This window comes from Hyaena hyaena, unplaced genomic scaffold (genome assembly GCF_003009895.1).
Source record: "Hyaena hyaena isolate Hyena2069 unplaced genomic scaffold, ASM300989v1 scaffold_609, whole genome shotgun sequence".
Lineage (NCBI taxonomy): Eukaryota > Metazoa > Chordata > Mammalia > Carnivora > Hyaenidae > Hyaena > Hyaena hyaena.
The window spans coordinates 294,110-311,713 of record NW_024081240.1 but is presented as its reverse complement, the minus strand read 5'-3'; the positions used below and the strand labels follow the sequence as shown (position 1 = coordinate 311,713).

General features: G+C 42.6%; 1 protein-coding gene across 1 annotated transcript in view; it reads right to left on the bottom strand.

Moving 5' to 3' along the window:
* Positions 1-4,862: 4,862 nt before the first annotated feature.
* Positions 4,863-17,604, bottom strand: part of LOC120248743 (spermatogenesis-associated protein 31D4-like) — a 58,814-nt gene continuing 46,072 nt past the window's right edge. The window contains 10 exon segments of the mRNA XM_039257203.1: positions 4,863-5,425; positions 5,427-5,576; positions 5,621-6,190; positions 6,192-6,366; positions 6,368-6,666; positions 6,697-9,183; positions 9,185-9,197; positions 9,458-9,583; positions 9,977-10,110; positions 11,133-11,256. Of these exon segments, the coding sequence (XP_039113134.1) occupies positions 5,297-5,425; positions 5,427-5,576; positions 5,621-6,190; positions 6,192-6,366; positions 6,368-6,666; positions 6,697-9,183; positions 9,185-9,197; positions 9,458-9,583; positions 9,977-10,110; positions 11,133-11,256 (4,207 nt within the window). The 3' untranslated portion in view covers positions 4,863-5,296.

Sequence of the window (17,604 nt, the reverse complement as noted above, 5' to 3'; positions counted from 1 at the left end):
CCTCTGATTTGAGGAGGGTTTATCAGTATGGTAACTCCATTTACTTCTCTTCTCCTGCATCCACAGCTCCACCATTGTCTCGACCCAGAAGAAAGGTACACCTTAAGCCCAGCCCAGCTCATATAGCCTCTCTTGACTGCAAGAGGCTTCTCTCTTAAGAAAAATCCCTCCACATATCTTTGCATCTTAGTATTGTCTTTTGATAAAGTGTGCCTTGCAGTCCCTAAGACCCCTAGGACTCACTCACAACTATAAACGTCTCCTTTAACGTCTGGGTAAGATAAATTCCACCAAAAACAAGTTTCCAGGTGAGAAGAGGTTATGAAAATGGTACATTGAATATATTTTTGAAAAAACGGCCTTATTATAAAAGGGCTGAGAAACTGATACACATTAAAGGAAACTAAAGACACATAGCAACTATATGCATTATATGATTCTAGATTGAATCCTGTAGAGGAAATTTAAGAAATACTATACAAACGACATTACTTGATTTAAATCTACAAAAATTAGTAGCTTGGTGGCTCAGTGGCTTAAGCATCTGACTCTTGATTTCGGCCCAGGTCATGATCTCACAGTTTGTGGGATCCAGTACCCACTGAGGCTCTGCACTGATGGCTCAGGTCCTGCTCTCTCTCCTGCTCTCTCTGCCCCTCCACTGCCACATGCACGTGCACTCTCTCTTCAAAATAAACTTAAGAAACTTAAATTGATAAAAATGGAAAACGAACGGGAGATTAGTTAAAAGCTTTATGTCAGTGTTAAACTTACTGAAGGAGATAACTGTGCTGTAAAGAAACTTTTCTGAAGAAATACACAACAAAATATTCGGGGCGAAAGTACATGATGCATGAAATATATTCTCAAATATTCAAGAACATATGTATTTTTTTATATATGTGTATGGGCGTTCGTGTGTAGAGAGAAAAGGAAGTAAGATAGGAGACAGAGATTGTAAATAGCTCAAAATGTTAATCGGTAAATCGGAATAAAGGGTACATGGCTCTACCATTTGTGCAACTTTTCCACACTTTATTTTCCAATGTTTGCTTTAAAAATGAATTTAACTCAACTTTTGAGATTTCTGGCTTTGTTTCCAAGAGCTGCTGCTGCCACCGTACCCATACCTCAGAAGTGTGCATTGCCAACTTCAAATAAGTTGTCTCCTATTTTCTAAAACAGCTGCAGTATTTCCCATTTCCACCAGTGTTGTATGGGAGTTCTAATTTCTCCACATTCCCACCAACATTTGTATTATCTTTTTGATTCTAGCCATCCTTGTGGGTGTGAAGTGCTGTGAAATACTGGCTGTGATTTACATTTCGCTGGTAGCTAATGACATTAAGCATTTTTCATCTAATCTTTTGCTTTTAATGGCATTTTGGTAAAGACAGGAGTGTTTGATCTACTGTGCTTCACTTGAAAGACAATAGCTCATTTTAAAAGTGACAGGAAGGGGCGCCTGGGTGGCTTAGTCGTTAAGTGTCCGACTTTCGCTTAGGTCGTGATCTTGCGGTTCGTGGGTTCGAGCCCCGCGTCGGGCTCTGTGCTGACTGCCAGCTCAGAGCCTGGAGCCTGTTTCAGTCTGAGACTCCCTCTCTCTCTGACCCTCCCCTTCTCATGCTCTCTCTCTCTCTCTCTCCTCTAGAAATAAATAAAACACTAAAAAAAAAAAGTGACAGGAAAAGTTTTTCTTCTAGATATTTGAAAATACATAGAGCAGTGTCAAGTCTTTGTCTACATGTATAGTGTTCTTCTCTACTTTCTGCATGTTATAGTTACTGTGTGATGAACGGACAGTGAAATTGTGCCCTGAATTTGCTCTGTAAAATTACTTCTTGTGTGGAGTTGAGGAATTTATGCAAAGGGCTCCTCAGGTTTGACTGAAAGGCTGAGCAGAACTAAAGCTCAGTGCTTTTCTGTCACCAATGCTGCCTACATCTATTGTGAATCAGTATGTTCCACAGTAGATAAATAGCAAAGAATGATGAACACTTTGACATGGGTGCATAGCATATGTCTTAGAGATGAATGGCAAGATGTTTATTTTTTTGTAATATTGAAAGAGGGAGAGCACAAGTGGGGGAGAGCAAAGAGACAGGGAGGAGAAGGAGCAGAGAGAACCCCAAGCAGGCTCCATGCTAGTAACACAGAGCCCAAGTGAGGCTGGAACTCATGGACTGTGAGATCATCACCTGACTCTAAACCAAGAGTTGGATGCTTAAATGATTGAGCCACCCAGGAGCCGCTAGATGGGAAGACGTTTAAATGGGATTTTGCACTTTCATCATAATCAGACCTGCCAAATGATAATGTGCAAGTTGGATGATGGGTGTGTGGGAAGTTATATTGTTCTATCTGCTCTTGTGCATGTTTAAACATTTCTGTGGTAAAAAGCTTTGAAAAAGTAAAACAGGTTGGGTGTCTCATAAGGACAGGGAAGGGGTCAGGAGGAGACCTGGTGAGGAAGGCGCATTCCTATCAAGACTAGAATTTGGCTATCTCTCAATAAAGAGTAATTCTTTTGACACTGGGAGGGAAACAGGAATGGGGAAATGTGATTGGGAGGTTTTATTTTCTTATGTTTTGTTCTGATGAAAAGCTCCTAACTAACAGCTTTCTAGCTCGTCTATGAACTGTGGCCCAGCACATCTGCCAGGCCTAAGGAAAGTGAAGGAAATTTAAAATAGATCTAAGTAGCATTGGGAAGAAAACAGACTAAGGAAATAGTGACCTAACTCCATTGTTTTGTTCACATGTAAGCCTGGGATAAGTATTTGTAGTTTGAATGATTTCCAGGTAGTGCTGGGGCTGAATTTCTTGTGGCATCAATAGACTCAATTGTGAGATTTCCTATAGTGATCAGTAACTTAGAGAAAGGCATTTCTAGAAAAAGCAGAGATGAGATTTTGCCAGACAGGAAGGATTGAAAGGGATTGGATGAGGTCAATTTGTAGTAGAGCTTTTTATTTAAAATGTTTTAATGTTTATTTATTTTGAGACATACAGTGAACACAAGTGGGGGAGAGGCAGAGCGGAGGAGGGACAGAATCCCAAGCAGGCTCTGAAGCCTTGATACACAAGATCATAATTTGAGCTGAGATCAAGAGTCAGCTGCTTCAATGACTGAGCCACCCAGGCGCCCCTGTACTGGAGCTTTTAAAATGTTGGTTACCTGATAGATGATCAGGAAGACAAGGCCTTGGTAGATAGACAAGAAGTGGAAAAGTGAATGATGTGGAGTTGATAACAGGGGACATATAAGCTGGAAGGATAGGAGGAGGAGGTAAAACGACAGAATGTCAGATTATAGTATTCCTGATGGCAGAAGTATTCAGTGTACTAAGCTCTACAGAGCAGCAGTAACTGCATTGGATGGGCAGTAAAGGACTCTAAAATGAGATTATGGAGGACCTGGGAGACTAGGTTATTGGCTGGTCTATCTACATAGATGTTAGAGCCTCCAGTACCTTCTCATCTCATGTTTTCTGCCCTGGGCCCCATCTCACCTATTGTCCCTCTCAGGACCTCCACAGAATAAGAATCTGCATTCTTTCTGTGACCTTAATGTTCAGATGCTGCAGGGTCAATGATATAACCTTGGACAAGGATACCAGACTTGTATCTTCTTGTTCAGAGAGGGCTTTAGTGTTTTTTTGTTGTAACACTGAACGTTCACTAGGACACTCGGTTTTTGAGTTCCAGTCTCAAGTGGAATCGTCTTCTCTCCAGAACCTTATTCCAAGGGTGGGTAAGTGTGCTTTGTTTTGGCCAAAAACAAAACAAAACAAAAAACAACATTCCATGAAAAAAGCCCCCAGTTATCTGTACGCTAGTGCATATTGTAGAACTCACCTCTGATTTATAAAATGCAGGTCTTCTCAGGGAGATCTACCTTGGCTTCGCTAGGGCCATGAATATCAAAGGTGGTAAATCTATCCTAATGGGATAACTGTCTACACTAAAGGCAAGATCTTGTATATCGCCATTAAATGTGGATAGAAGGAAGTTACCAATATCCTCTTCTCCAAAGGGGAATGCCATGCTTGACAGTTTGCAGATATTGTTTGAGTGTTCAAAGACCAGCTCCATGCCATTTTAGTATAAGGCATCAGTAGGCTGCTGGTACCTGAATCAGATTGAGGAAGGTGGGGAGCAGGACGGTATCGTGATAAGGGGACCTTTGTTCTGCCATCAAGATGACTCTTTCATCTCCTCATTTCTTCTTAGACATCTTAGATGGGGAGGTGGTGGCTGCCTTGTCAACATCCCCACCCCTGACAGATCTAAGTGATACTTTTGCTTTGCAAAAACTGTCACCAGTCAGGCAGCCTGAAGTTCTCTTCGCTGGGCATTTCTTCAGGCTGCCCAGTTCCAGTAGGAAAGCCCAATGTCAAGTTTAACATGATTCACATGACAGATCTCTAAGCAGTATCTATGCTGTTCCTAGACCCTATCCCAACAAGCCTAAACTCTCCCATTCAGAGTTCACCCACCTGTAGGATCCTCTGGTAACTGGAAGCCACTGTAACACTAGCAGTAAAGGAGAAACAGTGGCTTATCATTATTTTCTGAAAACTCTATCTGTCTTTGATCCTCTTCAGATATAGAAGACTTGCTCTGAAGGGTGTAAAATGTTCAACGAGGGTAAAGGAGAGAGCTACTAAGAGGCAGCAGACAGAGCCCATCTCCTCAAACTTCATCAGAGAGGAAATGGGCATTGAGTACATGGTCTCCCAAGAGAACCCCCTCAACAGGGAGACTGGTCACCTTGAAGCAATCAGCAGCAACAGAACTAACACAAAGCCTTGAACTACCCAAAACCCATGCCCCCAAACAGTACACAGTACAGACATCACTATTAGAGAAATATTTATTGGAGAGAATCAAGGGATTATCTTGTGGGATTTGGGGTGGGATATTTCCCTCCCTTGGAAATTCTGGAGAAGGCTTTTCCTTCTAAATCATAGAGACAGATATCTGAATACTATGCCTTTAGCAGTGGTGAGAGTGGCTGAAGGCCCCTGGCCAGCTTGAGGCCTGCAGGTGTGGCATGTGTGGGGCACAGGCTCCCTGTGGGGCACAGACAGGCAATGGTTCTGACACAATAGCTGGTCCTTAAGTGCCACAGCTTAAGTGCCCAGGCTGACCTTGTCTCTGATCTAATACTTGGAGAATGACTGTGACCCACAAAGACAGCTTCTTGGTGGCAGGACTTGGTATTTATCTTGTTACAGGAGGAAGCCCTGTAGTTGAAAGTACGTCCCAGGACAGATTGTGTCTGGGCCTGTGCTTATGCTTCCTTTTGATTTTTCCCAAACCTGGCTGGGGACAAAAGGAGCTGTTGAGGGCAGATGCTATCTATTGCATACCGATGTTCCATTTTATCTTCTAGAGGCTTCTCAATATTTTTCTTGATTTTTCTGAGCTTCTGTCATCCCAGTAAAGGCAGCTCTACCTTGAACCATGCCTCTGCTTTGCACAGAGAGGAAGCTGCCCTTTTCCTGGGAGTTTTCTGATCTTTTGCACTTACTCCTAGATTTAAAGCATGTAAAATAGTGCTCATTTTTCTTCTAAAAGAGCTTTCATGGTGAGGCTGACCCTTCTGTCATAGGGTGTGGGAGGACTGGCTCCCAAGCTTCCCCTGCAGTTCTACATCCTGAGTAGGGAACCTCTTCCTTATGAGTTGGTATGTCCCCAACTCTGCATCCCCTCTACCAAACTTCTGTGCTTTAGAGCACGAAGGGCTCATTGTCTCTGTAGCTGGTGGGAAATACTTGTGCTGGTGCTTCCTTAAGACATGTTTAGGGACCCAAGGCTCCTGCTGCTGTCCCATACTAATTCCTGTGTCCTCAGGATGGATGTGCAGCACCTGGGAAGCTCCCCTGTCCCCACTGGAGTCAACCTGGTTATGAGTCAGAGAGGGCTTGTGAATCAAGAGGGGCAGGTCGTTGTGTTGGCTCTGGGCCCAGCTATGCTCTCTTTGCTCCAGTTTAAGCTTGAACTCCTTATACAGTTGTTCTTTAAGGACTGTTAATTTATGATCTTGCGGAATTGATATGTTTTGTGGATGGCTTTTAGTGGTCACAGGTCTGACCTTATTTACACTCACATTGACCATTTGGGGGCTTCTTGGTTTGCTGGTTGTCAAGATATCTCTAGTTTTTGATTGACACACACCAAGTTCCTCAACCCTGAATATCTCCCTGGGACACTTTGGGCATGGGAATGGGTTCTGGATTCTTCATTGTTTTGTGGTGGTGCATTTTTACTCTGTCATTGGGATTTATGGTCTTATCCTTTGGCTCACATCTGACCCCAGCTTGCTTTGTGGGCTGCTTTGAGAGCCATCTATTGGCTAGCAGTCAGTCTTTGACTCACTTTGTGTATGGTGCTGTGTCTGAAAGGTTGAAGAGTCTGTCTGCCATCCTTAATTTTCGGAGCATCCTCTGCCAGCTCATGGTTGATATGAGCAGGTGATTTTGCCAGGATTCTCTGGCCTTCCTTGCCCACAGTTGGGGTGGCAGGGAGAGAATGGCCCAGGATGGGGCCGAATTTGCTGTTTACTTTGTCTCCATGGAGAGATTTAGAGCTTCCTCTATGGGACTTGAAGACCCCAGATTTAGAGATGGCCTCAGAAATCCAGTTAGTTGAGGAGGGAAACTTTGAATGGGATAAGGACTAGGATTGGGCCTCTTTCAATATAAAGATATCTATGGATTCAAGGACCTTGGGGGGAAGGCCCTGTACCATCCTCCTATGAAATTGTTTGATATGGGATTCCAGCCTCTGTTGTGTCGTAGATTCAATAAAGGAAAGCTCCTGGGAGGTATTCAGGCCATAGTCCCCATCCACTGATGGTGGCAGAACTCTTTGCTGTATTTCAATATGGGATTTCTTAGAAGGAAGGAATGTCTCCTTCATAGTACGCCATGAAATATGTACAGTCTCGGGGAGCCGACCCTCATTGATCTCATCAGACTTTTTGCTCAAATGTGTTTTCAGGAGATTTTCAAGTTGTCTCCAACCTAGAATCCCCACAGATGCCCTTGAATTTTTCTCATGCAGGCTTTTACGTGCTTTCTCCACATCATACCCCATATCCTTATCTAAAGAGCTCTCTGGGTCACTAAACTGATGATCTTTTGGTCCATCCTCTGGGTTGTTTCCCAGATCCTTCCCATTGGCCTCCTCTAGCTGAAGCCTTTCCGAGTCCCTCTCATGGAAGCTTTCAGGTTGGCTCAACCCAACATTTAGAGTTTTGCTACTCTGACTCTTAGAGATCTGTGGGCGTCCATGAGAGTGCTGCATCTCAGGTCTCTCTGAAAAATTCCTCGGAGGTATTATCAGTGATAGAGACTCATGGATCCTGCGGGGAAGGCCCCACCGGTGTTGGATGAGCCTCTTTCTCAGGTGATGCTCTAGTTTCTTACGAACCTCATCACTGAGAGGAAACAGTCCAGGAAGGATAGAAAATGCACCATGGGCCTGGGAGGCCTGGCAGTTAGATAGGCTAGGAGCTGAAGGACAGAAGTCCTCATGGGATCTTTGAACCACACTGGGTAAACCCCACAAATGTTCCTGTTGCTTCTGCAACAAGTTCCATTCTAGGTGTTGAATTTCAGAGGAGATGAGAGACTCTGATTCACTCTGGGGTCTATGAAAGCATACTCCACAGATCTTAATCTGGGGTAGAGGATTAGATAGCAAGATTGGGAGTGGGGTTTGAAGGTACACCTCAGGCTGGACTTGAGTGAGAGGTAGGGGCTGGGGTTGGGGCTGGCTTTGAGGCTGTGCTTGAGTCAAGGGTTGAGGCTGGATCTCAGGTGAGCCTAGAGTAAGTGGATGGAGAAGGACTGGGGATTCCTGGTCTGTGGAGGTAGAGATTCTATTGAAAGTAAAAACTGAGGCAGAATCATCTGAGACATGGGCAGCAGAGGGCAAGGACTCGCTATGCAGAGTTGGGAGACCCCAGAAGAGCTGGATAGGTGTTTGCTGTAAATTGCCCTCTGCCAAGGTTGTAAGATATGGGGGCTGTGGATGCACATGGATTTCCTTTGATTTGTCTTTGCTGTTCCAGAAAGGAAGGGAGGCTGCCAAGTCATGTTTGTCAGCAATTGACTCTGACACTTTTCCTGAAGAATTTAGTGTGTAGTCTGGCCCAAGTTGTTTTGGAAAAGAACCCTTCTTTTTTTCCTTCCATATCAGGAAATCACCCCTCTTTTGGACTTGTTCCTCCAGAAGTGCCAGGACTTCAGGGCTCAGGAAAGAGAGGTTGCCAGGCTCTACAAGGTTGGCTGCAGGGTCTCCCCTGGAAACAGCCTTGGAAGAATGGAGGGCAAGAAACTCTTGGCTGAAATCACATTGAGCCAAGGTAGAAGAGAAGAAGTCTTTGTGATGAGCTTTCCACCAAGAGAAGTCTGAGGCAGACAAGGTTGCATGGTCAATGTCTTTGATTTTGGAAATATGAGTGGACAGCACAACATGGCCATCTGGAGAGGAGTTCTCTGGAATAGGCTTCAGGGTGATGGAAATGGATTTAGACTGAGTCACAGTTAAAGTGCAGTCTGGTGGTGGTGAAACAGACAGGGTTGGTGATGCAACATGACAAGCACAAGTCTCAGTGGGATTCAGTGTCTGGGACAACTCTGATAAGGAGTTGACATCTTGGGAAAGAGTGGGATCAAGAGAGAAGATGGTATTGAGAGACATATTGGCCTCTGGTTGAGTAACAGGGTCCTCTTTCTGAGCATGATATGGTGGGAGATGGGAAAAGGCAAGAGGTTGGGGTGGGAAGTGATCGTCAGGGAAATTGGATTCCAAGGGAGGAAAAGGCTCTGGTGGCAAAGAGTGATCCGGTGGTGAGGGTGGAAAAAGGTCAGCCAAGAGGGTCATTGGGTTAGGTAGGAAGGTGGAGGCAGGTGGTGGGGGAGGATCAGGCAGAGAAGCTGATATTAGGTGTCCTGGAGGGTCTGCTGAGAAAGCAGAAGACAATGTGAACGATGAGTCAGTCACAGGAGCTGTGGAAACCAAAGGAGTAGCATCTTCCAGGGCCTCTGGGTACAGCAGACAATTGATCTCAGCAGTGGTATTATTACACACCTCACAGAAGGGATCTGGACATAACAGTTGACGAATGTGGATGATATCATAATGCCGACCTAGGGGGCTGCAGGAGATAAGGAGGTACAAAGCTGCAGCCAGGGCCAGAGAACAAGGAAAGGAGGACCTACTGACATGCCAAAAGAGGGGCGGCCTGAAGCCTGCTGCCCCTTCACAATGCCCCACATTTATAACATCATAATATGGTCAGTAGCCTTCACCCCAAGGCCCTCATTCACATACCCATTTGTATGGCTCCCCCCTCCCATGACTGGCAGATTACATTGAATCCATACAATTGCATAAATCATGCTCTAGGAGGGATCAGGATAGAAGGGGAAAGAGTAGTCACCTCCTCCAATTAGACATCTGCTTCCTTAGCTCTTCCTCTTCTCTCTGACTGCATTTCCAACCTGGGAAACCAAGAGAGCGGGTTATATGTAGTGAAGGTAGAAACATAGGTGTTATATATGATTCCCTTTATGAGAAACCCTTGGGGTATTAGATTCTGAATATTCCAATAACCATAGATGAAGTCAAATGGTCAATGATGTGATACTTGTTAGTATTAAAGTATTTCATTTACATTATGTCATGTGATGCTCAAACTACCTCTGTGAAGCACAGAAGTCAGTGGTTAGTACCTCAGGGAGGAATCCTGAGTATCCTTGATGTTACAGGTCTTTCAAAAAATCAAGACAGAAAAGTTCTGACCCTTGACATCTCACAGGGCTACCATTGGGCAACACCCATTGCCCGGCTCCATCATGGCCCCATACTCAGGGGTGGGCAGAGCAAGGAATCTAAAGGCCTCCAGTTCTGACTGTTCTGAGGCCTCCATTTTTGGAGGGGATGATGTCTTTCAGCTGACATCCTCAGAAATCTTGGAACTGGAACTTCATGGAAAGGACAGAAAGGGTCATCCTTGGAGAGCTCAGGTGGAATAAGTAGAACCTTACCTTGCAGTGTACCATCATTCCTCCTCCTCTCGGCTCTGTCTTGACGCTAGAATAAAAATAAAAGAATGAGGGGTTGTGACTCATCTCTTACTTTTCTCTCAGAAATGGAGACATTCTTAGAGCTCCTGGGTGGTTCAGACAGTTAAGCATTCAACACTTGATTTCAGCTCAGGTCATGATCTCTGTTCACTGTTCATGAATTCAAGCCCCCTATCTGTGCTGTCAGGTCAGAGCCTGCCTGGGATTCTCTTTCTCCCTCCCTCTGCCCCTCTCCCACTCACGTGTATGTGTGTGTGTGTGTGTGTGTGTGTGTGTGTGTGTCTCAAATTAAACTTAAAAAAAAAAAAAACAAACCTGAGGATCAACAGTCACATCTGTGCTTCCCTGTATCCTGGGACAGAGCTAGGACCCTAGTCTCTGCTCAGTGTGTTTCAGAGGCTCAGCAGGCTTCTATCAGCCCAACATGAAGGCTTGATTGAGTGATACCTCACATGAAAAGGAGACCCATGATCAAATGCTGGGGAACCTTGTTCTCTTACACAAATCCCATACTCTCTAAACCTCAACTAGGACTACAGAATCCCTATGTTTAGGATTTTATCCAAGTCTCTCCACCATACCCAGATAGTCTGTGAGCTTCAAGTGGAAACCTGAGTACTTCTTTAGCCCTTAACTCTGCCAGATCTCTTTTCCTAGAGGAGAGAATGTTCTTTTAGACTTCCTACTTGAGGTGTGTCTGTTCCTATTAAACTCATTTTAAAATTTGGGACTAGAAGGGGCACCTGTGTGGCTCAGTCGGTTAAGTGTCTGACTTTGACTCAGGTCATGATCTCGTGGTTCTAGGGTTCAAGCCCTGCATTGAGCTCTGTGCTGACAGCCAGCTCAGAGCCTGGAGCCTATTTCAGATTCTGTGTCTCCCTCTCTTTCTGACCCTCCATTGCTCACGCTGTCTTTCTCTCTCTCTCTCTCTCAGAAATAAATAAAAAACTTTTAAAAAAAATTTAAAATTTGGGACAAGAAATAGAAACAATAATAATGTCTGTTGAGGGATCCCCCAGGATTCCTTACCTTTTGGATGGATTTCATGTTCCAGGTTGGAAATGGAATCTCTATCAGGTAGCACAGGAACAGAAGAAGCAACCCCAACCCACACAAGATGGTGAAGTTGGGGTCAGTCTCCCAGCATGTTGAGCTAAAGCACAACATAGTTTTCAGTAGGGCTATTCAGAAATGAGATAATCACTAAGCTGACTATAGGTAACTGAATCACAAAGCTGCCTATAGGTAACTAAGATCCCAGTGTACAGATGCTGGACCATATATACTCTCCAGGCTTACATCATAGAACACTGAAAAGTCACAAAAGGTTCTTGAGGGTGGGGGAGGGGACAATTGAAGAGAGTGTGCCCATAGCCCCTCTCCTACCTACAAGCCCAGAACATCCCTCTATTTCTCCTAGGCCTCCAGGTCTCTCTGCCCTATTCTGCCATCCTATTTTCCTACTTCACCTTTTCATCATATTGATGAGGGAGCATGAGGCTGTCTGAGGGACAAAGCACAAACAAGCATACAATCCCCACCACCCAGCAAGGAATATCACATATTGCCCCCACTGTGTGTGCCCCAACTGTGGGCAATGTGTGATATTCTTTGGACGCTCCTGGCTACCCAAAACCGAGAAATGCCAAAAAATAAATGGCTAAAATGATAAGAGTCTCCACCAGTTTACCAGAAAAAGGCTATCCCTTCAACAACCTCAAGTCCAAGAACTCAAAGATGTCTTAATGTTAATGCACTGTCTGAGGGAAAAACAACCTTATCTTCACAACAGCTAGGCCTCCAATAGCCTGAGTCTTTAGCATATGAAAATCCCTTTAGGAACTCCTCTTGAGTTTATCTCCCCCTACTCCATAAAACGCCTCCCTCAACACTTAACAGCACAGCTCTTCTGCTCATGAGTCCTGTCCCTGAGGTTTAACAAAATCACCTATTTGTACCAAAGACATCTTAAAGAATTCTTTCTTGGCCACTGACTTCCCTCAACACCTCAAAACTTCATCATTTGGCCCCCAATGTGGGGCTTCGAGTCTTTTCATCAGGATTCTAAGCCGGTACAAATTCAGTGAGTATATTTTATCTTTGCCTTTACTCTTATTTCAGGGGCTTTTCGAGAAATATGGTCTTATTGGAACACTTTCATGTTGATTGCTTGGATTGCAATCCTCTTCCCTGTGCTACTCTATGGAGAAAAGAAAGCCTTGGTTTTGGTTGGAAGTTAGTACCCTAGGTGGAATGGTAATAAGACCCAGAAACTGGATGCCCTCTCTTTATTCCTGTCCTTATACAAAGTTGTCTGTCATGGGCAAGGGAGAGCCACCTAAATGACCAGCACATCTGCCAATCTTAAGACTCCCGTGTGAGGTTTCCTCGTCATTGGTCTGATGTGATCCCCTCCACATCTCTAGTCTAGCCACTTCTGATTGGGAGATCTCCACTGGGAGACTGCCAAAATCTGTACCTGACTGAATTAAAACCCTACTGAGGACCATTTCCTAGGGAAGTTGGCTGTAAGACTATATGTGTTGGAATGTCACTTAAATCATAATGGATTCCAGTCTTTACTGTTTTGCATCAATGTCCTCTACTGACTACTTAAATTACCAAATTGGGTAGTTCCCCCACTGTTAAACTTTTCTAGTGCTTTCCATGGGCTAAAAAATGGCACTTTCTTCAAGAAACTAAAGCATAGCCTCCACAGCATGCTCATCAAAGGTAAAGTAATTACACAAGATTCACCACCACATCCAGATAGTTTGTGAGCTTGAAGTGGAAACCTTAGTCACTCCTTAACATATAGCCCTTCCAGATCTCTTCTCGTAGAGGAGTGAATGTCTTTTCTCTTAAATTTCCCATTTTAGGTGTCTCTCTGACCTGACCAAACTCTTTTAGAAATTTGGGATGAAAAAGAGGAAAATAAAGAGACACTAGAGGAGACAAAAACAAGGAACCTAGAGGAAATTAAAGCCTCTGACATGTATAGCTACAGTAAATATTAAACACAGCCCAACACCTAGCCAGGTTAACATAGCCTTCACACTAGACATCTGTTTATTTCAGTTCCTATTACTTTTAATATTCCTATTATAATACTTATAATACTCCTATTATTATTTGACTTTCAAAATAAAAATGCAAGGCATGCTAAAAGGTAAGAAAAAGGCAATCTGAATAGACAAACCAAGCATCAGGTGCACATTTGGGTATGACACAGATTTCAGAATTATTTTACAAAAAATCTAAAATAACTGTGATTAATACAGTAAGGGTTATAATGGAAAAAGTAGACAACACACAAGAATATATGAGAAATGTGATTTCCCACATATGTGGGATAGTGATTTCCCAGCTTCTATAGAGCATATCTGATAATATTTTACCAGATCTACACATTGCAAATTTTACCTTAGTGAGTCATGAGTTTTGTATTTAATTGTTTCTGAGATAAAGTTACAAGAAAAAAAATGATCTTTCACGTCTTGTGTTTAAAATTTGTTAGTGAATACTAAAATAGTATTGAATCTAGGGCCAAGTATAGGCATACCTTGGAGATATTGTGGGTTTGGTTCTAGATTACCACAACAAAACAAATCACAGTAATATGAGTCAAACGAATTTGTGGCTTCCTAGTGCATATAAAAGTTATGTTTACGTGGGGTGCCTGGATGGCTCAGTTAGTTAGGTGTCCAACTTTGGCTCAGGTCATGATCTCGCAGTTTGTGGGTTCAAGCCCCATGTCAGGTTCTGTGCTGACAGCTCAGAACCTGGATACTGCTTCAGATTCTGTGTCTCCTCTCACTGCCCCTCTGCTGGCACTTGAAAATAAATAAACATTAAAAATTGTTTAAAAAGTTGCATTTACAGTATACTGTATGCTATTAAGTGTGCAAAAGCATTATGTCTTAAAAAACAGTGCTGTGTACTTAAACTAAAAAAATACTCCATTGCTAAAAAGTTAACCATCATCTGGAATTTCAGTGAGTCATAATCACTGATTACAGATCAACATACATATAATAGTTTAAAAGCTTGAAATGTTGTAATAATTACCAAGATGTGACAGAAAGACACACAGTGAGCAAACGCTGTTGGAAAAATAGTGCTGATGGACTTGCTCTACGCAGCGTTGCCACAAACTTTCAATTTCTAAAACAAGATACAGTGTTTTGAAGCCCAATAAAATGAAGCACAATAAAACTAGGGATATCCGTGTTCCCCATTTCTGAGGCAAAACACTTCTGGTTACTCTAGCCAATGCTCCATGAATTGTGAGTTTTCCAGTCTGGTGAGAACAGACACTGTTCCTGACTCCAAGTGCCAGGTATTATTCCCTTTTATTACTTAAGGTGATTCCTTTCTCATTCTCAAATAACTTCCTGTTATGAGTGCATTCATGCATAATCTGCTGAATACTCTAGTGGGAGTCTGCAGTTTTCTGTAGTTATTTCTCAGTGCAGCTCTAGAACACTCTATTCTATAAAGTCTAGACACTTTTATCTTCCCAAATTCTTAACTCCTCAAATCAGATAATGAACTGGGTTATGCCTGGGTCCTCTCCACCTCTGCTAGGAGCTAGAAGCTTTCTTAAGGAAATATAGGGCTCCTCTATTTGTTTTCTATTTCTTAGGAATTATTGTACTCCTTCACCATTGTGTATCGTTCTCTCAGAGCTTCCTCCTCTCTAGGCCTTCACCACAGAAAAGGTTTCTTCAGGGCCCCTGCCATACTGTTCCATCCACCTTGAATATGTTCAATGAGGAGAAAAGGAAAAGAGACTACAATAGGTGTGAATTCTCCTGTCTGTGGCTTCAAAAGGTTCTATAATCTCCTGTTAAAACATACTTGGCCTTCAGCAGTTTCTTAAAATCTATAACTAAATTATCCTTTCTGACTTGTATTATGGATGGTCTCTGTATCAGATAAACAAGTGCTTGCATCACATTTCTTCTGGCAGATGCCTGCTTTTCCTATTTCAACCTAACACTTGAACATATGAATCTGAGATAGAACACAACTCAACCCATAACAGTATTTAAAGCATCAGTTTCACAAATGGCAAAATCTTATCCTCTCTGTTATGGTCATGTAAGGATAAGATCTTGCCATTTGGGACATGAAAGGACCCAGAGGTATTATGCTAAGTGAAATAAGGCAGACTAAGAAAGACAAATACCATAGGATCTCACTCATATATAGAATCTAAAAAACAAAACAAATGAATAAGCAAACCACCCAAAAGCTGAATCAGACCTATAAATACAAACTGATGGTTGTCCCATAGAAGGAGGTAGGGGGATAGGCAGAATGGATGAACAGGAGTATGAGATACAGGATGTCAGTTATGGAATGAATAAGTCTTGGAAACAAAAGGTACAGCATAGGGAGTATAGTCGATGATATTGTAACAGCATCAGCATCGTTCAGTGACAGATGAGAGGTACACTAGTGATGAGCACAGCATAAAATATAGGGATACTGAGTCACTGTGTATATACCTGAAAGTAATACAACATTATGTGCCAACTATACTCAAGTTAAAAAATAAAGCATAAATCTAACAATTTAGACTTAATTTTTATTGGTGTATATTGAAAATAGTTTACAAACAACTTTTAAAAACATTTTAATTTAAAGGAAAAGGCTACTTTTGAATGTTTCAGAGTCAATTGTCATATACAAGTGTAAAACCAAAAGAGTACCAAAGTAACATACTATAATTGTGAAATAAGTATTATCTACTTAATCGCTATACACAGTTCTGAAATATATATAATTTTATTTTTATTTATTTATTATTTATTTATTTATTTTTTATATCTAGGAGAGAGAGAGAGAGAGAGAGACAGCGTGAGCAGGGGAGGGTCAGAGAGAGAGGGAGTCACAGACTGAAGCAGGCTCCAGGCTCTGAGCTGGCAGTCAGCACAGAGCCCGACGCGGGGCTCGAACCCACGAACCGTGAGATCATGACCTAAGCGAAAGTCGGACGCTCAACCGACTAAGCCACCCAGGCGCCCCTACACAGTTCTGAAATAAACTAAACAATATTTCAAATCCACAATTCTAGCTGTTATCTTTATATTGAAAGATGAGATCCCTTTAGATTAGAATGTTTTTTTAAATAATCTTAAAGATGATAAAAACTTATCCATTCAGTATTTGTAACTATGGAGAATGTATATGCTACAAAGAAAGTTTCTGTAGACCAGCATAATCATATAAATTAGAGCTACAAATACCCAAGGTCTCAGAGGTAATTTAGATCTGCCAGTGATGGTGCTTTCTTATATTACTGTCAATGACATTTGGTTCTATTTCAAATGCAATACAGTTCTTCCTGCAAAGGAGCTTAAAATGTTTGCTTCTTACACAAAGAAATGGAAAAACATTCCATGCTCATGGATAGGAAGAATAAATATAGTTAAGATGTCATTACTACCTAAAGCACTCTACACATTCAATGCAATTCCAATCAAAATTGTACCAGCATACTTCTCAAAACTAGAACAAACTATCCAAAAATTTGTATGGAACCACAAAAGACCCCGAATAGCGAAAGTAATACTGAAAAATAAAACCAAAACGGGAGGGATCACCATCCCAGACTTCAGCCTCTACTACAAAGCTGTCATCCTCAAGACAGTATGGTATTGGCACAAAAACAGACCCATAGACCAATGGAACAGAATTGAGAACTCAGAAGTGGACCCAAAAGTATACAGCCAACTGATCTTTGACAAAGCAGGAAAGAATATCCAATGGAAAAAAGACAGCCTTTTTAACAGATGGTGTTGGGAGAACTGGACAGCAACATGCAGAAGAATGAAACTAGATCATTTTCTCACACCATGCACAAAAATCAACTCAAAATGGATAAAGGACCTGAACGTGAGACAGGAAACTATCAACACCCTAGAGGAGAAAGCAGGAAACAACCTCCTTGACCTCCACCGCAGCAACTTCTTACTTGACACATCCCCAAAAGCAAGGGAATCGAGAGCAAAAATAAACTGTTGGGACCTCATCAAGATTAAAAGCTTCTGCACAGCCAAGGAAACAACCCAGAAAATTAATAGGCAACCAACGGAATGGGAAAAGATAGTTGCAAATGACATATCAGATAAAGGGTTAATATCCAGAATCTATAAGGAACTCACCAAACTCCACGCCCGAAAAACAAACAACCCAGTGAAGAAATGGGCAGAAGACATGAACAGACACTTCTCCAAAGAGGACATCCAGATGGCCAACAGACACATGAAACGATGCTCAGCATCCCTCCTCATCAGGGAAATACAAATCAAAACCACACTGAGATACCACCTCACGCCAGTCAGAGTGGCTAAAATGAGCAAATCAGAGAACTCTAGATGCTGGCGAGGATGTGGAGAAACGGGCACCCTCCTACACTGTTGGTGGGAATGTAAACTGGTACAGCCCCTCTGGAAAACAGTGTGGAGGTTCCTCAGGAAACTAACAATAGAAC